Genomic DNA, 21263 nt, shown 5'->3' on the forward strand with positions numbered 1-21263 from the left:
ATTATTTATATCTAATTATTATATAACAATAATAAAACTTGGAGATTTTTTTTTTTCTTAAAAAGGAAAAAAATCAAATTAAAAGTGGAAAAATCACTAGCATTGACTTACCCTTCGCTTGCTTTAGTAAATAAGCTTTTGAGGGCATCCACTGCAAATTCTGGCACTTTCTCATCCTTCACAGAAATAAAAAATAATGAGCACGTGTGACCACCAGCATTTACATTATTAGATGGACCTGCGTGCTGCTATGCACTTTCAACACCAAGTGGCGCCTACTTTTTAAGAAACGGTCATAGCACTTGACTGGATCATTTTTTTTAACGCCATGTAAATTGCAAATATTCTTCATTTTTTATTATGATGTGTTACATAAATTTAGTCGGGTGTTAGAGGTCTTACCTCCTAAATAAAAATGTAATAAATGTCATTTGAGGTCGAAATGAGTTGTTTGAAACTTTCTTCTAATTTTCTAAAGAAACTTTTTAAAAGTGTCAGAAATATTTTTACCATCTCGGTCGTATTTTTTTTTTTTTTTAAACTATTACAAAACATTCTTACTTGCAGCACTGTTTTTTGATATTGCGGCCTCCAAATTTTGGCTTGTCAAGGCAATTGGTGCACACACCGCAGTCATCGGGCACCTGGCAGCCCGGACACTGGCCGCAGCGTCGAGAGCGCCTGCCCTTCTTCACTGGGGGCTCCTGTGGAGCTTTGTTGCGGGTGACTTGCTTAATGGGTTTAAGGGGTGGCGCTGGTGGATCAGCATCTTCCGAGCCAGCGATGGAGGACTTGTCTGTACATTGAAAGGGCAGACAGATTAGGAAAACTTAAGGAAACCATTATAACCTCAAAGAACTCACGTTCATGATGAAAGGCAAGAAAAAGCATAAAAGTCGGCGGTGATGTTACATCCTAGGCAGACGCACCATCGTTCCCCATGGAAGACAGGACCTTCTCTCTCTCTTCCCAAGGTAAGGCACTCAAAGTAGGCATGTCATCTGGAAAGACTGCCCTCTTACGTCCCAGCGCCACTGCAGCTCGCCGGCAGACATGTTTAATCCTGGGCCCACGCACGGAAGTCTCTGATGAATCACTCTCCTGACCCTGAAACAACAAAAAGCATACAGGATATAGATATGGGACTATAAAACCCCATACAAACTGTTTATAGATGCCCTAAAAATGGCCACAGGCTTTCACAGCTACGTCTCCTGACTCCCTGCATGAACAATTTGCTTTCTGCAGCGGCTCAAAGGATGGGGAATGCTGAAATCTAATATGAGCAATCCCTCATTCCCCAAAAACGGCCATTGGAGCAGAGTTGAAAGCTCTCAAGTCTACATATACATACACTGTCTACCTTTATTATGCCATTTGTATGGTCGTCCCTTAGTATGACATTTGTACGGACAACCTAGAGGTCTGATAGCGCTAGACAGGTGAGAGGTAAAGCAGTAGAAACACGTGTAGGTTGCTGGCCAGGCTAAAAGCATGTGCGAGCAGTATGTCCATCCACCTCATAGAGTGATATCTAGTGTACCCTTTATATGAAGTTCTCTGCACCAAATGCGCAACCAAGGCCTGAGGACTGCTAGAGCCGTCAATCAAAAGCATGCAGGACAATGACATTTCCTATGAAGGAAACGCACCCCCCTTACCCTGAAGTGGAGGCTGCTATTAATATGGCACCTACATGCCGATTCTTACACCTTCTTATAGATGTCACTGACCTGCACTTTTGGCTGTTCTCCTTGTTTCCGCAGTTTGCTTTTTTCAATATTTTGCAGCTGACATTTGGCGGCTTTTATGACACTGGCCACATGCTTTTCTGAGGCAAGAAACTTGTTTGCGTGCTCCAAAACGGAGCTAATTGTGGTAGTGGAGGATTTCACAGGATTCACGGGCTGGACCGGGACGTCTGTATGGGGTTCTATTGGTGGAGATTTGGCACCAGTTTCCAATTCGTGCTTCTCAGAAATCCCACGGCCCTTTTTGGATACCTTATTCTTAGCCGGTACTGGTACTGCAGGTAAGGTGGGTGGACTCGTTGCTACAGAAGGCTCTGTCATTGCAGCTTTTTTCCTTGCAAGGAGTTTTATAGGAGTCGCGGGGGTGAGAGCCTCCCCGTCGCCGCTCTTCTCCTTACTGGTCTTGTTCACAGCTTCTGAGCCTTTCTTACGTTTATCCTTCCTGGAGTCGTGTGAGTTTTCTTTCTCTCGCTCCTTTTCTCTAGATCTTTCAGATTCCTTTTCTTTCGGCGCTTCTTCAGATAGTCTGATTTTACTCCTCCCATGTTCCATTTGGGTACTAGAGGGGAACAAAGGGAATAAAGCAGGAGAGCTGTTGGAAGTGGATGAAAAGTGCTCACCTGGAGTGCTCACTTGCTTCCTCGTTTTCTTATTTTTTTCGGCAGAGTCCCCACTTGCTGGAGTAATCGATGTGGAAGAGAAAGGAAAGCTTGGGTTTAAGGCACTAGCGGTAAGAGGACTGACGGGGATGCCTGCAAGTGAGGTGGATGTCTGAGGTATGAGGGACGCTGCCACGTTGCTGCCGTTTTCCCGCCTACTCCGCGTTCTCATTGAGTGCGACGGTGATCGAGCAACAGAACTGCGGATGGGACTGAAGACCCTCCTCCTCCGTCTACGAGCGGCCATTCCCATAATGGAAGACGCCCCACCAGAGCGGCCCACAGACGACGGAAGAGTCACTGACTCGAATATACGGGAGTGTGCTTCACTGGGGGTAAATCTGGGTGCACGTAGTATGGGGCTTCGTTTAGGGACGTCAAACCTCCCGGCGGCATGGAGCGGAGAAAACAGTCTTCCGGGAGCAACCACAGAAGCTGCGCTAAACCCAGAAGCAGAAGCAAGTCCTACATCCTCTGCCGTCAGCGGTGGAGGCCTAAAATTGTCAAATATGGGTTTACGAATGAGGCCCTCTTTGGCATATTTAGCAGAGGAAAAGTACTGGGATTCCAGTCTGGAGGTCCAGCGGAAAGTGGGTTCCCTTAGAATCGATCTCCTTTTCTCGTGTAGGCGTGAAGCAGAAAGAAAAGGTGTAGCCATAGGAATGGTTGGTGGGATCACCCATGTTGGGTGGTCTGAAAGGGCTGAAGGGGGTTGTAAAGGTGCAGGAGGACTAAGAAGTGGCGGAGGTGGAGATCCAGAAGACTGCTGAAGAGCTGGCGGAGACATAAGTTTTTTTGTTTGTCTGGAAGTAAAACTTCTGGTACAATTAGAACTCCGACGAGTCCTCGCTCCACCTCCGCTGTTTTCGGGAACAGACTGAGGAGCGGCCAGGGGCATCTCTGTAAGACATTCTGGAGTGTCCGGTACAGCAAGAGCCTCCTCTGATGCCTGAGACTCCGTTGAGGTGTCTACACTAGGGCTGCTAGAGCGAGACTCATCTGATGTTGCCTGTGAGGACTGCTGGGAAGCCGCACTCGACTTCTCGCTGGACTCACAAGACACCGTGCTGAAACGTCCATTTGAAGCGCTCTCCAGCCGAGCAATCTTGATAGCGGGTTCATAATCCTCATCTTCTATAAACCTCCTGGGCGTCTTGATTATTCGAGAAGAGACCGTACTAACGACAGGCATAATGAATTGTCGTATGTTCTTCAGCTGTGTGCCTCCCTTACGTCCTTGCAATTTTGCGGCTTCTAGCTCCATCTTCTTTTGCGCACCTTTCTTGGCCTTCTGAAGAAGCTGCTTGGCGATGGTGGTGTCAGTCCTTTTGGAGGTGGGAATGATCCGTACAGGTTTAATCCTACGTGGACTTTGTCGCACAGAAACCCTGACCTCATCTTTTAATGGTTGAGGCGATTCCTCTTTACGACCCCTTTGCTGTTTATCCCCTTGCGCTTGCCTCAAAATGATCCCGGGTGGAGTCGTTTTGAACCTTTCCGAGGACGGTGGTCTACCTCGCCTCTTCACGACCGGAACAGTGGAGTTTTTCCGTGCAATTTGCAATTTTTCCCCTTTGAACTTGGGTTTCAGTGGAGACAGTTTGACGGTTCTGAGTTTCTTTATTTTGGCGGCATGTTGGAACGCAGCAGACTGTTTCCTCCGCTTAGTTTTTTCTTCTCGTGGAGTCTTCACAGGTAATGATGCGTCTTGTTTGTCCTGTGTCACTTTCAATTTGACGTTCCCATGTGCTGGCGGTCGACCCCTTCTCTTCTCTTCTGGTTTGCGCTCTGGTTTCTTCACTTTATCGGCTGGCCTGAGGTCCTGCTTTTTTGTCAAAGAGCCATGGTTTTCAGCAGGAGTTGAGGAGGAATCGGAGGTCTTGGGTACAGTGCTGCGGGGCCTGCCACGAGGTTTCCTGGGGGTTGACTGATCTGAAAAACAAAACATAGGAACAAAAATATAATGTAATTATTCTTAGCACAGATCATCAATAACAGATTGGTGAGGGTCCAAAAAATGACACAGCCATTGATCATCTGTTAGCAGCAGCCGGATGTGCACAGTATATGGAGCCAGAAGAGCTCAGCTCCGCACACTGTAGTGACCGCTCCCAGGCACTGCAGATTAGCTCCGTATACTTTAGTGACCACTCTCAGGTTCTGCCGATCAGCTCCACACACTGTAGTGACCGGTCCCAGGCATTGCAGATCAGCTCCGTACACTGTAGTGACCGCTCTCAGGCACTGCAGATCAGCTCTGTACACTGTAGTGACCGCTCCCAGGCACTGCAGATCAGCTCCACACACTGTAGTGACCACTCCCAGGCACTGCAGATCAGCTCTGTACACTGTAGTGACCACTCCCAGGCACTGCAGATCAGCTCTGTACACTGTAGTGACCGCTCCCAGGCACTGCAGATATGCTCCACACACTGTAGTGACCGCTCTCAGACACTGCAGATCAGCTCCGCACACTGTAGTGACCGCTCCCAGGCACTGCAGATCAGCTTCGTACACTGTAGTGACCGCTCCCAGGCACTGCAGATTAGCTACACACACTGTAGTGACCACTCCCAGGCACTGAAGATCAGCTCCACACACTGCAGTGACCACTCCCAGGCACTGCAGGTAAGCTCCACACACTGTAGTGATCGCTCTCAGGCACTGCAGATCAGCTCCGCACACTGTAGTGATCGCTCCCAGGCGCTGCAGATCAGCTCTGTACACTGTTGTGGTCACACCCAGGCACTAGAGATGAGATCCATATTGAACACTCCCAGGCATTGCAGCTCCACACACTGTTGTGATCACTCCCAGGCACTGAAGATCAGCTCTGTACACTGTAGTGACCGCTCTCAGGCACTGCAGATCAGCTCTGTACACTGTAGTGACCGCTCTCAGGCACTGCAGATAAGCTCCGTACACTGTAGTGACCGCTCTCAGGCACTGCAGATCAGCTCTGTACACTGTAGTGACCGTTCCCAGGCACTTCAGATATGCTCCACACACTGTAGTGACCGCTCTCAGACACTGCAGATCAGCTCCACACACTGTAGTGACCGCTCCCAGGCACTGCAGATCAGCTTCGTACACTGTAGTGACCGCTCCCAGGCACTGCAGATTAGCTCCACACACTGTAGTGACCGCTCCCAGGTTCTGCAGATCAGCTCCACACACTGCAGTGACCACTCCCAGGCACTGCAGATAAGCTCCACACACTGTAGTGACCACTCCCAGGCGCTGCAGATCAGCTCTGTACACGGTTGTGGTCACACCCAGGCACTAGAGATGAGATCCATAGTGAACACTCACAGGCATTGCAGCTCCACACACTGTTGAGATCACTCCCAGGCACTGAAGATCAGCTCTGTACACTGTGGTGATCGCACCCAGGAACTATAGATCAGCTCCATAGTGATTGCTCCCAGGCATTGCAGCTCCGCACACTGTAGTGACCGCTCTCAGGTGCAGCAGATCAGCTCCAATTCAAGTAAATGTGATCGAGCTATAGTAGGGGCCACTACAGAATGCATAGAGTGGTGCTGTTCTGTTTGAATACCCTGTGTACATCCGGCTGCTGATGTAGAAGTCATCAATATAGTAATTGGACAACCCCTTTAATATAATTAGGATATGTGCATTACAGAATAAAAGATATAATAACAGTTACCTGGAGGAGCTTTTGTAGGGCCGCGCGTTCTGACTTCGTCGTCTGGGCCAAATCCTAGGAACTGTTCCTCCTGCAGACAAGACAGACAACTTGATTACAATTTTTAATAAACCAACTTTCCCATATCAAATACTAGGGGAAAAAAAGAGGCTAAAGCAAATAATAACCAATTTTAAAAAATATATTTTTAATAAGAAATATTTAAAACACAGTATGTATAAACAATGAGACCTCTTAGTGAGACAGCTGGGAGCAACATCAGAAGCGGAGAAAAATTAGTAGTAGAGGGCACAAGACTAACGGTACCAAATGACAAAACAGCCCATTAGTATCTCCTAGTAGAAGGTATAGACAATATAATAAGCCATATGTAAAACGTATGCTGCAAAGTGTCTATAGATAAGAAGGAAAACAAATGAAGAGGTAATAAGTGGAGGATAGAAGCCATGCTGATATATGAGCTCAAGTCCAGCCTGTATTACTGAGGGAGACACTCTTGCAGTTGCAGCTCGGACAGATCTTACTCTGGCTTAAAAGAGTTTCCTATCCCTACCTAGATCTAGCTCTGAACCTCCGCCGCTGGTCCTGGTGTCTATTATTGCCTGCAGCGCTGACGTCACGTCGACAGCGCTATAGCACAACAGTGATCTAAGATGGCTTCTCCTTAGTCCATCTTGGCCTTTCATGACTGCTGTTTTACCAATAGTACCAGCTAGCTTATCTGAATGGATATGAAAGCCTTCAGAGGCATTTTTTTTTACTTTTCTAGAGATATCCAGCACTCCCCCATTTGTAATACATGCATAACGGGCAAAACCAAGGGTACATGTGTATGTCAACTGAACCGAGCGTGCACGTGTATGGGACTAGTCAGGAGGTACATATGATGGCCAAAACGAGCGGGCATGGGCACATCCGCAGAACCGAGCGTGCACGTGTATGGGAATACTCAGGAGGTACATATGATGGCCAAAATGAGAATGGGCATATCGGCAGAACCGAGCATGCACGTGTATGAGAATACTCAGGAGGTACATATGATGGCCAAAATAAGAATGGGCATATCGGCAGAACCGAGCGTGCACGTGTATGGGAATACTCAGGAGGTACATATGATGGCCAAAATAAGAATGGGCATATCGGCAGAAACGAGCGTGCACGTGTATGGGAATACTCAGGAGGTACATATGATGGCCAAAATAAGAATGGGCATATCGGCAGAACCGAGCGTGCACGTGGTGTATGGGAATACTCAGGAGGTACATATGATGGCCAAAATAAGAATGGGCATATCGGCAGAAACGAGCGTGCACGTGGTGTATGGGAATACTCAGGAGGTACATATGATGGCCAAAATAAGAATGGGCATATCGGCAGAAACGAGCGTGCACGTGTATGGGAATACTCAGGAGGTACATATGATGGCCAAAATAAGCATGCATGGGCACATCCGCAGAACCGAGCGTGCACGTGTATGGGACTAGTCAGGAGCTACAGCTGTCATCTGAAACTTATGTATTGGCAAATAGAAGTTGGGCTCCATTTAATAATTTCTAGGCATATTGGCCCTCCGGGCTCTTGGGCTACATCTTCTGCAAAGTCCTAGATACTCCTAGAAAGCGTCCTGCGAGTCCAGGATCATTATTCCAGATGTGGTCATTATATAACTTTCTGTATTTGGGAAAACGCCCCAGATTTCTGTGATCTCGGCTCGCGGAGGTTGGGTGAGGTAATGGTAAAGTTCAGCAGCACAAACTGGGTTAATATCTCTGGCAGCGGAGAACAGAGTTAGATGAGAGGAGGGAAATGACACATGGAGGACAGGGAGGGGGAGACGGATTAACAAGTGCCGTGATAAAACACCAAAGCATACACACAGCTCCGCGCCAGAGCCAAGCAGGACCCGCGCCAGAGCCAAGCAGGACCCGCGCCAGAGCCAAGCAGGACCCCGCGCCAGAGCCAAGCAGGACCCCGCGCCAGAGCCAAGCAGGACCCCGCGCCAGAGCCAAGCAGGACCCCGCGCCAGAGCCAAGCAGGACCCGCGCCAGAGCCAAGCAGGACCCGCGCCAGAGCCAAGCAGGACCCGCGCCAGAGCCAAGCAGGACCCGCGCCAGAGCCAAGCAGGACCCGCGCCAGAGCCAAGCAGGACCCGCGCCAGAGCCAAGCAGGACCCGCGCCAGAGCCAAGCAGGACCCCGCGCCAGAGCCAAGCAGGACCCCGCGCCAGAGCCAAGCAGGACCCCGCGCCAGAGCCAAGCAGGACCCGCGCCAGAGCCAAGCAGGACCCGCGCCAGAGCCAAGCAGGACCCCCGCCAGAGCCAAGCAGAACCCACGCCAGAGCCAAGAAGACCCGCGCCAAAGCCAAGCAGGACCCGCGCCAGAGCCAAGAAGACCTGCTCCGTAGCCAAGCAGGACCCGCGCCAAAGCCAAGCAGGACCCGCGCCAAAGCCAAGCAGGACCCGCGCCAAAGCCAAGCAGGACCCGTGCCAGAGCCAAGCAGGACCCGCGCCAGAGCCAAGCAGGACCCGCGCCAGAGCCAAGCAGGACCCGCGCCAGAGCCAAGCAGGACCCGCGCCAGAGCCAAGCAGGACCCGCGCCAGAGCCAAGCAGGACCCGCGCCAGAGCCAAGCAGGACCCGCGCCAGAGCCAAGCAGGACCCGCGCCAGAACCAAGCAGGACGCACGCCAGAGCCAAGCAGGACGCACGCCAGAGCCAAGCAGGACCCGCGCCAGAGCCAAGCAGGACCCGCGCCAGAGCCAAGCAGGACCCGCGTCAGAGCCAAGCAGACCCGCGCCAGAGCCAAGCAGGACCCGCGCCAGAGCCAAGTAGAACCCACGCCAGAGCCAAGCAGGACCCGCGCCAGAGCCAAGCAGGACGCACGCCAGAGCCAAGCAGGACGCACGCCAGAGCCAAGCAGGACCCGCGCCAGAGCCAAGCAGGACCCGCGCCAGAGCCAAGCAGGACCCGCGCCAGAGCCAAGCAGGACCCGCGCCAGAGCCAAGCAGGACCCGCGCCAGAACCAAGCAGGACGCACGCCAGAGCCAAGCAGGACGCACGCCAGAGCCAAGCAGGACCCGCGCTAGAGCCAAGCAGGACCCGCGCCAGAGCCAAGCAGGACCCGCGTCAGAGCCAAGCAGACCCGCGCCAGAGCCAAGCAGAACCCACGCCAGAGCCAAGTAGAACCCACGCCAGAGCCAAGTAGAACCCACGCCAGAGCCAAGCAGACCCGAGCAGGCAAACTGCAGTCATTTTGAAAGTCAAAGACCCTTTTAGACTTTTTGCGTTTAAGTTTGTGCTCAGTTCTGATTGGATCACTTTGCAAAACTAAAAATAAAGTCTATAAGGAGAGAAAAGAGGATGTTAAAGGGGATGTCCACGACTAAGAGACCCATAACCACAGCGCCGTACAATGTGTAGTGGCCGTTCTCAGGTATTGCAGCACTGATCACATTCACTTTAATGGGAGCCAAGGCAGGAAAAGTTGTTGCTTGCAATATAATTTAGGCTTATCCATTTAAAGGGATATCCCCATCTCAAAGATCCTATCCCAATATGTAGTAGGCGTAGTAATAATATTACCAAATACCTCTAATTAGAAATGTAGCTTAGTTCTTCTGATTAGCTACGTCGCTTACCCCATGTTCTGGGCATTACAGTAGCTTAGGTATCCATGGTTGTGACCATTCATATACTGACAGTTAATAGTGGTCGTAACCATGGATATCTAAGCTTCTCAAGGGATAAGTATCATAGCTTATCAGAAAAACTATACTACATTTCTAATTGGAGGTATTTGCTAACATTATTATCACACTTACTACATATTCGGATAGGATCTTCGAGATGGAAATACCCTTTTAATGCATAAAATGAAAGGAATGGTTACGTAAAGGGGGATTTTGGTGAGATATTCTGCACGGATGGGGCAAGTCCATGTTATTAAAAGGGGCGTTTGCCCCCTGAGTCAATGGCCAAGGGCATCAATCTGATGACAGCCTTGATCATTATGAAAGGAGGTGGGTACTCTACTGGCTGCTAGCCTTGCTGGTTATCAAAGGGGGCACCCACTTAAAGGGTTTGTCTGGTTTATATGATAAAAATATCCCCCTGGAGGTATAAGAGAGCAATCGTGTCGTCCTGAGTGCGGTAATAAGCGCGCCTGAGGTTAGATGAACGCTCGGCCGAGCCAAGTATTACATAAGGATTTCTAGAAAGTCCCAGCTCCGCCTGCTCTATCCGCAGCCGGGAAGGTTTATTCTGGGACTTGGCAACCTCTATTCCACCCACTACTTTCATGATGACCAAATCATGGAAAAGAAAAAATAAAAACCTGCACAATCAGTAAGAACAGTGTATTGTAGTCCTGCACGCTCCAATTTATTATGCAAATACTATTTAGAACCATCCCCTAATTGACGAGGACTAATATTTGTCATGGAGAAAAAATTAAAAATCCATACAGACATCTCCAGAGAAGAGCTGGGGAAGTGAGAAAAACAAAAAAAAAATACTGTAATTAAACATAGGAAGCTGAAGCTTCGAGCTCCTTTTGAAGTAGATACCTCCTGACGTGGACTGGTAATTAAAACAGGAGATTTGTGGTGGCAATGGGACAGCAAGACTGGTATTTGTTTATGCATAGGGAAGAGCATCCAGGGTTCAAAGAAGGTGCAGCTAGACGGCCCGGCTCAGAGGTCCAGGTAGGAATATTGGGGTTTGTATTGATCCAATATTTAAGAAATGGCCGTGGGGCCACTAGAACGCTTCCAACTCAATAACGGTCTGATGGATGATGAGAACCAGGTAATATCTGGTCTCTATGTAAAAGTAAAATCATGAAGTCAGTCAGACCGCCACTGATTTGATATTGATATCCTACATATTATCTTAAAGGGTTGGCCACCTCTGGGGACTTAAATGCATGTATTTTAAGCTATAAAGAATTTTTAGAATTGGCTTTCATTTAAAATTCTTGAACACGTTTTGCTCCATTGACACCGTGTTCCCAGATGTTCTGGATTGTTTTTGTAAAATTCAACAGTGATGACGACCTACATCCCTGTGTCTCATCTGATCACCGCCCTCGGCGATGTGGCGTATACGCGGATATCACTCCTGTGATTGGCTGCAGCACTGGCACTGCTCACAGCTGTCACTATACTGGAGCAGAAATGTAATCAGCTGCATGGACGTGCAAAGATGGAGCACCTGAGGCCCATCATTCAGAATAGGTGATATCACAGCTCACCTCCTCCTCCTCCTGTACAATGACTGATAACACCTCTATATACAGTAGATAACACAGGATCCAGCATTCACAATAGGTGATGTCACAGCTCACCTCCTCCTTCTCCTGTACAATAACTGATAACACCTCTATATACAGTAGATAACACAGGATCCAGCATTCACAATAGATGATGTCACAGCTCACCTCCTCCTCCTCCTGTACAATGACTGATAACACCTCTATATACAGTAGATAAGACAGGATCCACCATTCACAATAGGTGATGTCACAGCTCACCTCCTGCTCCTGTACAATGACTGATAACACCTCTATATACAGTAGATAACATGGGATCCACCATTCACAATAGGTGATGTCACAGCTCACCTCCTCCTCCTCCTGTACAATAGGTGATGTTACAGCTCACCTCCTCCTCCTGTACAATGACTGATAACACCTCTAAATACAGTAGATAATACAGGGTCCACCATTCACAATAGGTGATGTCACAGCTCACCTCCTCCTCCTCCTGTACAATAGGTGATGTTACAGCTCACCTCCTCCTCCTGTACAATGACTGATAACACCTCTATATACAGTAGATAACACAGGATCCACCATTCACAGTAGGTGATGTCACAGCTCACCTCCTCCTCCTCCTGTACAATACGTGATGTTACAGCTCACCTGCTCCTCCTGTACAATGACTGATAACACCTCTAAATACAGTAGATAATACAGGGTCCACCATTCACAATAGGTGATGTCACAGCTCACCTCCTCCTCCTCCTGTACAATAGGTGATGTTACAGACCACAAATGCATCTAAAACAAAACCCTGAGTTGAAGAATGTAATTTGGACATGCCGTGCACATTTCCTCTGACACCGCTGACTATCAGCAGAAGATAGAAGATGATATCTGAGATGCGGATATTACAACATAAAATAAAGCAGGTCATAAAGAGGCAGTGAGGCTGCTCCACCAAACCGGCACTGTCCCACCACTGAGCATGGCGGAGGATCACACCCTGTCCTGTTCTCACTGTGCAGGAAACAGCACAGTATGAATAATGGTCTCTGCTTCTGGTATTAGTACATGAAAAGGTCCCGACTGCTTGTGGCTACAGCCGGGTAATCCCCGCCGAGAGAAGTCTGCAGAACGCCATGCAAACGCAAAGGAAGGCGGCAACCAAAAGCTGCACAGTGCGCTCACTCATTATCCAGCACCAACACAGGCAGGAGAGCAGTACACGAGTTTCATACACAAATTAAGGGCAGATTTAGCAAAATGTCACAAAAAAAAGGCACCAGGCACACAATTTTTGAAGCATTTCTGGCATCTGTCCAAGACATCTGGAAAAGCCACATTAACGTAAAAAAACTGAAAAACTATTGAAACCTCAAAAGACAACTTGAAAAAAAAAAAAAGGAGGAAACTGTGTTTAATTTGTTGCAAATCAAAAAGTCAATAATTGAGCAGTATTCACACCAAAAAACCAAAGGAACTGCAATGCTGAATCCAGCACTAAGACTTTATGCAGAGAGATAAGAAATTGCATTTCCTGAGGGTATTTATTGCCTTTAGCTTTGACTCCTCTGTAGATCCTGTGGTATAGGAACAATCCCTTACAGCATACTTGGCGACTCAGCTGACTCTACAGAATAAGCAACTGTGTGAGTACCAGGAGCTCAGTACTGACTTGCCTCCGGCATTTTTCACCAGTCTTCCTCTCTGCAGGCTCTACCTACCTCTGATTTTTAGTTGACTCTGAGCTACTGGGTAGAAATGACCTGCTATGACGTCTCCCATACACAGCACACACAGACATGAGGCTTCTTTGTAGCACATATTAAGAATCAGCAGCAGCAGGAGCATGTAGGTCATTATACAGCAGTACTAAGCAATGTAGATGGGAATCCAGTTGTGAATGAGGGATTATAAAAACACATTAGAAAGCAACAACAAAGTACCAACGTGTCTGGTACTTTGCCGCCGCGCCCCCCCCCCCCCCCCCCCCCACCAATAGTCAGCTATAATCTGATGGTGGTACTGTAACAGTTCTGTTACTGTACCACCAGTTGGAACTGAATAAATCCACTTGCATTATAACAGTTGGGTGCCAGGTTCTTATTATATGTCACTAAGGTTTGGGAACCAATTTGGGCACCAATTTTCTTAGCTGTGCACACATTTAACCTATATTCAGCATGGAGGACAGACATCCCCGGCCTCAAGTCGAGGACAGAACTCCCTGGCCTCAAATCAGGCCTTTACCTGGTAGAACAGGCCCCTCGGCCTCAAATCAGGCCTTCACCTGGTAGAACAGGCCCCTCGGCCTCAAATCAGGCCTTCACCTGGGAGAACAGGCCCCTCGGCCTCAAATCAGGCCTTCACCTGGTAGAACAGGCCCCTCGGCCTCAAATCAGGCCTTCACCTGGGGAACAGGCCCCTCGGCCTATAATCAGGCCTTCACCTGGGGAACAGGCCCCTCGGCCTCAAATCAGGCCTTCACCTGGGAGAACAGGCCCCTCAGCCTCAAATCAGGCCTTCACCTGGGGAACAGGCCCCTCGGCCTCAAATCAGGCCTTCACCTGGGAGAACAGGCCCCTCAGCCTCAAATCAGGCCTTCACCTGGGGAACAGGCCCCTCGGCCTCAAATCAGGCCTTCACCTGGGGAACAGGCCCCTCGGTCTCAAATCAGGCCTTCACCTGGGGAACAGGCCCCTCGGCCTCAAATCAGGACTTCATCTGGGGAACAGGCCCCTCGGCCTATAATCAGGCCTTTGCCCGGGGACAGGACCCTCAGCCTATAAATCACTATAATCGGGCCTTCGCCCGGGAGACAGGCCCCTCAGCCTCAAATCAAGCCTTTCCCTCGGGAACAGGCACCTCGGCCTCAAATCAGGACTTCACCTGGGGGATAGGCCCCCCGGCCTCAAATCAGGACTTCACCTGGGGGATAGGCCCCTCGGCCTCAAATCAGGACTTCACCTGGGTAACAGGCCATTCGGCCTCAAATCAGGCCTTCACCCGGGGGAACAGGCCCCTCGGTCTCAAATCAGGACTTCACCTGGGTAACAGGCCATTCAGCCTCAAATCAGGACTTCACCTGGGTAACAGGCCATTCGGCCTCAAATCATGACTTCACCTGGGTAACAGGCCATTCAGCCTCAAATCAGGCCTTCACCCGGGGAAAAGGCCCCTCGGCCTATAATCACTATAATCAAGCCTTCGCCCGGGGGAAAGGCCCCTTGGCCTATGATCAGGTCTTCGCCCGGGGGTCAGGCCCTTCTGCCTATAATTACGTCTTCGCCCGGGGGTCAGGCCCTTCTGCCTATAATTAGGCCTTTGCCCGGGGAACAGGCGCCTAGACCTATACTAAGGGTCCCAATTCACCCTCCACAATCAGTGAATCCGTCATTTGTTGCTTTGTGACGTCTCCCAACGAGTTAATTATTAGGACCACAATATATCTGACAGCAGCTTTATTTATGATTAAATGTAAAATTCTAATGAATTGCCAACTCTTGGGTGAATATAGTAATAGTAAAAATATTTAGAATGCCGTCATTATGTGTGCCAGATGTAATTATGCTTCCCAACAGCAGACGAAAATCAGAGGAAGAAAAGCAGCTAGAGGCTAGGAGCCATGGGCTGCTATACGAGCGCTGCTCCTCCTTCCGCCGCTCACGCGTTTCCAAACAGTGACACAGCAATCTGCAGAAAGCCTGGAAGAAGTGACCAGATCACAGTGAGAGCACAAAGCCGGACATGCTGGAGCAGGAGCAGGACTAATGTCTGCCCGGGGCTCACATTCCTGCTGCCAGGCTGCACAGCCCGCTCCATTCTTATGCACTAGTTATGGGGACATTTCCCACATACCACATCTGCCCCAAGCAGCTCACAAGCAAAACAGTCTGAAGGAGCGTTCACGAAAGTGACCACACAAGTGTCAGAAGACGAGCCGCGAGCCCGGAGCCAAAGTATGTGACCCATACACTATGTAAGACTAAAGACCCTCATACACATGTAGACATTATGGTGGCAGCCACCTCTTCATCCTAATGGTGCATATGGAGCCCCGTTCTCTGGATCTGTGGGGTCACAGCACTTGCGATCAGAGTTATTAGCTATCCTGCAGAGAAAAGATAACTTGCCCAGTTGAGAATAGCCCCTTAAAGGACTCGTCACCTGCACATGTGCCTTATTAGGGCCGATATCCTACAGGAGGGTCTTCTGCTGGATCGGCAGATCCGATATCACAGAGAATAGCAGTTACTTACAGGGGAGCTTGGTGGGCAGTAAGGGACACAGGACCCTGGCCTCCAGAATCTTTAGGGGGTTCAAGCAGTCAAATGTCACGTGTCAAATAATTGTTTGCCATAACCTGGGAATTGATTATAAGCCGTGACGAAGAAGCCGAGTCCCAGTAAGACGAGCGTCCGTTTACAAGAAATGCACCGATTACAGCAAGTGATTGTGATGCTGACCAAGACCAGCGATGAGTCAGACTGCCATTTACCGTACGGTTCCCCGTCTTCCTGGAAGCCACGATGAGCACTGGCCAAGCAGACTCAAACGAGAAAGAGTGCAGAGAAGGAAAAAAGGGAGAACGGGAGAGCGAACAGCGAGAAGTGGAGAGCGAAAAGTGAGAGCGAACAGCGAGAAGTGGAGAGCGAAAAGTGAGAGCGAACAGCGAGAAGTGGAGAGCGAAAAGTGAGAACGAACAGCGAGAAAGGGAGAGCGAACAGCGAGAAGTGGAGAGCGAACAGCGAGAAGTGGAGAGCGAACAGCGAGAAGTGGAGAGCGAAAAGTGAGAGCGAACAGCGAGAAGTGGAGAGCGAACAGCGAGAAGTGGAGAGCGAAAAGTGAGAGCGAACAGCGAGAAGTGGAGAGCGAAAAGTGAGAGCGAACAGCGAGAAGTGGAGAGCGAAAAGTGAGAGCGAACAGCGAGAAGTGGAGAGCGAACAGCGAGAAGTGGAGAGCGAAAAGTGAGAGCGAACAGCGAGAAGTGGAGAGCGAAAAGTGAGAGCGAACAGCGAGAAGTGGAGAGCGAAAAGTGAGAACGAACAGCGAGAAAGGGAGAGCAAATAAGAGCAGGAGGGCGAAAAGTGAGAGCGAAAAGCGAGAGAGGAAGAGCGAAGCGTGAGTGCGAACTGGAGAGCGAAAAGCGATAGTGGGAGAGCGAAAAGCGAGAGCGAACAGGGAGAACGAGAGAGCGTAAAGCGATAGCGGAAAGCGAAAAGCGAGAGCGAACAGGGAGAACGAGAGAGCGAAAAGCGATAGCGGAGAGCGAAAAGTGAGAGCGAACAGCGAGAATGGGAAAGTGAGCAGCGAGAACGGGAGAATGAACAGCGAGAAAGGGAGAGCGAAAAGGGATAGCGGGAGAGCAAAAAGCGATAGCGGGAGAGCGAACAGCGAGAACGAAGTGATAGCGGAGAGCGAAAAGCGAGAGCGAACAGGGAGAACGAGAGAGCGAAAAGCAATAGCGGAGAGCGAAAAGTGAGAGAAAACAGCGAGAACGGGAGAATGAACAGCGAGAAAGGGAGAGCAAAAAGCGATAGCGGGAGAGCGAACAGCGAGAACGAGAGAGCGAAAATCGATAGCGGAGAGCGAAAAGTGAGAGCGAACAGCGAGAATGGGAAAGTGAGCAGCGAGAACGGGAGAATGAACAGCGAGAACGGGAGAGCGAAAAGGGATAGCGGGAGAGCAAAAAGCGATAGCGGGAGAGCGAACAGCGAGAACGAGAGAGCGAAAAGCGATAGCGGAGAGCGAAAAGCGAGAGCGAACAGCGAGAATGTGACAGCGAGCAGCGAGAACGGGAGAATGAACAGCGAGAACGGGAGAGCGAAAAGCGATAGCAGGAGAGCGAACAGCAATAACGGGAGAACGAACAACGAGAGCGGGAGAGAGAAGCGCGACAGCGGGAGAGTGAAGCGCGAGAGTGAACAACAAGTACTAGAGTGCGAATGAGAACTGGAAAGCGAAAAGCGAGAAAGAGAGAGAACAGCGAGAATCGGAGAGAAAAACGAGAACCGGAGAGAAAAGCGAGAACCGGAGAGAAAAGCGAGAAACGGAGAGAAAAGCCAGTCATAGGCTGCGAGAGGGAGAACTATGATATGCAATGGACTTCCGTAACCTTCAGCCTGGATGTGCCCCATACATCGTTCCTACAGTCCTCGACCCATCATCCCCACAGTCCATGTCCCTATTTCCAACTCTTCACTTGCTTTGGCAAAGCTAATGTGCATTTGGTTTTTTGTCAATAAAGCATCAGAAAAAAAAAGGCAGAAGACACACACACACACACACAGAGGCAGCACACACACACACACAGAGGCAGCACGCACACACAGAGGCACCACGCACACACAGGCAGCACGCACACACAGAGGCAGCACGCACACACAGAGGCAGCACGCACACACAGAGGCAGCACGCACACACAGAGGCAGCACGCACACACAGAGGCAGAAGACACACAGAGAGAGGAAGCACACACACCGGGGCAGCACACACACAGAGGCAGCACGCACACACAGAGGCAGCACGCACACACAGAGGCAGCACGCACACACAGAGGCAGCACGCACACACAGGCAGCACGCACACACAGGCAGCACGCACACACAGAGGCAGAAGACACACAGAGGCAGAAGACACACAGAGGCAGAAGACACACAGAGGCAGAAGACACACAGAGAGGAAGCACACACACAGGGGCAGCACACACACAGAGGCAGCACACACACACACACACAGGGGCAGCATACACACAGAGGCAGCACGCACACAGAGGCAGCACGCACACAGAGGCAGCACGCACACAGAGGCAGCACGCACACAGAGGCAGCACGCACACACAGAGGCAGAAGACACACAGAGGCAGAAGACACACAGAGAGAGGAAGCACACACACAGGGGCAGCACACACACACAGAGGCAGCACACACACACACAAACACACATACACACAGGCAGCATACACACACAGGCAGCATACACACACAGAGGCAGCATACACACACAGAGGCAGCACACACACACAGAGGCAGCACACACACACAGAGGCAGCACACACACACAGAGGCAGCACACACACACAGAGGCAGCACACACACACAGAGGCAGCACACACACAGAGGCAGCACACACACACAGAGGCAGCACACACACACACAGAGGCAGCACACACACACAGAGGCAGCACACACACACAGAGGCAGCACACACACATATAGAGGCAGCATACACAGAGAGAGACAACAAACACACACAGAGGCAGCTCAGAGACACACAGAGGCGGATCACACACACAAGCAACACACAAACACAGAGGCAGCACAAAAACACATAGGCAACACAGACAGCTCACACAGAGGCAGCGCGCACACACAGAGTCAGCACACACACACACACAGAGGCAGCACACACAGAGGCAGCACACACAAACAGCACACACACACACACAGGCAGCACACAGAGGCAGCAGAGGCAGCTCTCTCTCACACACACACACAGAACCAGCACACACAGGTAACATACACACACACAGGCAGCACACACACAGACAGAGGCAGCACACACACAGAGGCAGCTCACAGACACACACAGAGGCAGCACAGACACACAGACAGCTCACACGCAGAGGCAGCAAACAAACACACAGAGGCAGCACACACAGAAAGCGAGAGGCAGAACACAGAGAGAGGTAGCACATATAGAGAGGCAGCACACAGGCGAGATGCAGCAGAGAGAGGCAGCACACACACACACAGAGGCAGCACACAGAGAGAGGGGCAGTGCACACACAGAAGCAGAACACACACAGAGGCAGCTCACACACACATACAAATTTCAAAAAACTGACCATCACATCCAAACATAGACTAAATGTGAACAGGTGCTGAACCTAGAGTCACCAACTCATATACAGTCAAATAAATAAGGCAGCATACTGCGGCGCTAAAACATGCAAACATGAAAATTGAACTGCATTACTGCACTAGAAATATGAAAAAATGAGAGCGTTTAGCACATAAATTGGCCATTTTCACACACACATACAGGCAGCACACACATACAGGAAGTACACACAGAGCGAGAGAGGCAGAGCGCACACAGAACGAGAGAGGCAGCGCGCACACAGAGCGAGAGAGGCAGCGCGCACACAGAGCGAGAGAGGCAGCGCGCACACAGAGCGAGAGAGGCAGCGCGCACACAGAGCGAGAGAGGCAGCGCGCACACAGAGCGAGAGAGGCAGCGCGCACACAGAGCGAGAGAGGCAGCGCGCACACAGAGCGAGAGAGGCAGCGCGCACACAGAGCGAGAGAGGCAGCGCGCACACAGAGCGAGAGAGGCAGCGCGCACACAGAGCGAGAGAGGCAGCGCGCACACAGAGCGAGAGAGGCAGCGCGCACACAGAGCGAGAGAGGCAGCGCGCACACAGAGCGAGAGGCAGCGCACACAGAGATGCAGAAGAGAGGCAGCACGCAGAGAGAAAGCGAGAGGAACAGCACACAAAGAGAAAGTGAGGGGGGCAGCAGACAGAGTGAGAGGGGCAGAACAGAGAGAGAGCGGTTGGAGCAGCACAGAGAGAGAATGAGAGGGGCACAAACAGAGAAAGAGTGACAGGGCTAGCACACAGAGAGAGCAAGAGGGGCAGCACACAGAGCGAGAAAGGTAGCACAGAGAGGGAGAGGGGCAGCACACAGAAAGAGCAAGAGGGGCAGCAAACGGAGAGAGACAGCGAAGCAGCACACAGAAAAATAGAGCAAGAGGGGTAGCACACGAAGAGAGACAGTGATGCAGCACACAGAGAGAGCAAGAGGGGCAGCACACAGAGACAGTGATGCAGCAGAGAGAGCAAGAGGGGCACACAGAGCGAGAAAGGCAGCACACACAGTGAGAAAGCGCGAGAGAGGGGCAGCACACAGAGACCAAGAGGGGCAGCACACAGAGACCAAGAGGGGCAGCACACAGAGACCAAGAGGGGCAGCACACAGAGACCAAGAGGGGCAGCACACAGAGACCAAGAGGGGCAGCACACAGAGACCAAGAGGGGCAGCACACAGAGACCAAGAGGGGCAGCACACAGAGAGCACTCGAGAGGGGCTGCAAACAGAGAGAGAGCACGCGAGTGGGGCAGCAGACAGAGAGAGAGTGGGAGGGGCAGCACACAAAGAATGAGAGGGGCAGCAAACAGAATAAGACTGACAGGGGTAGCACACACAGAGAGCAAGAGGGACAGCACACAGAGAGAGGGGCAGCACAGAGAGAGAGCGAGAGGGGCAGCACAGAGAGAGAGAGCAAGAGGGGCAGCACAGAGAGAGAGAGAGCGAGAGGGGCAGCACAGAGAGAGAGAGCGAGAGGGGCAGCACAGAGAGAGAGAGCGAGAGGGGCAGCACAGAGAGAGAGAGCGAGAGGGGCAGCACAGAGAGAGAGAGCGAGAGGGGCAGCACAGAGAGAGAGAGAGCGAGAGGGGCAGCACAGAGAGAGAGAGAGCGAGAGGGGCAGCACAGAGAGAGAGAGAGCGAGAGGGGCAGCACAGAGAGAGAGAGAGCGAGAGGGGCAGCACAGAGAGAGCGAGAGGGGTAGCACAGAGAGAGCGAGAGGGGCAGCACAGAGAGAGAGAGCGAGAGGGGCAGCACAGAGAGAGAGAGCGAGAGGGGCAGCACAGAGAGAGTGTGAGGGGGAGCAAACACAGACAGAGTGAGAGCGGTAGAATACAGAGTGAGAGAGAGCGAGAGGGGTAGCACACACAGAGATGGAGAACGAGAAGGGTAGCACACATGGAGCCAAAGAGACAGCACAGGAACAGAGAGCCAAAGAGACAGCACAAAGACAGAGAGCCAAAAAGGCAACACAGGGCAGAGAGCCAAATAAGCAGCACAGGGACAGAGAGCCAAAGAAGCAGCACAAGAACAGAGGGCCAAAGAAGCAGCAAAGAGG

General features: G+C 50.9%; 1 protein-coding gene across 2 annotated transcripts in view; it reads right to left on the reverse strand.

The window, feature by feature from the left end:
* KMT2A (lysine methyltransferase 2A) overlaps positions 1-21263 on the reverse strand; it is a 160156-nt gene that overhangs the window by 133318 nt on the left and 5575 nt on the right. For both annotated transcript variants that reach the window (XM_069741274.1, XM_069741275.1), the window contains exons 2-6: positions 6081-6150; positions 1734-4342; positions 930-1107; positions 562-796; positions 112-176 (exon numbers count right to left, since the gene is read on the reverse strand). In XM_069741274.1, the coding sequence (XP_069597375.1) occupies positions 112-176; positions 562-796; positions 930-1107; positions 1734-4342; positions 6081-6150 (3157 nt within the window). The remainder of the gene's footprint in view (positions 1-111; positions 177-561; positions 797-929; positions 1108-1733; positions 4343-6080; positions 6151-21263) is intronic.

This window comes from Ranitomeya imitator, chromosome 10 (genome assembly GCF_032444005.1).
Source record: "Ranitomeya imitator isolate aRanImi1 chromosome 10, aRanImi1.pri, whole genome shotgun sequence".
Taxonomy (NCBI): Eukaryota; Metazoa; Chordata; class Amphibia; order Anura; family Dendrobatidae; genus Ranitomeya; species Ranitomeya imitator.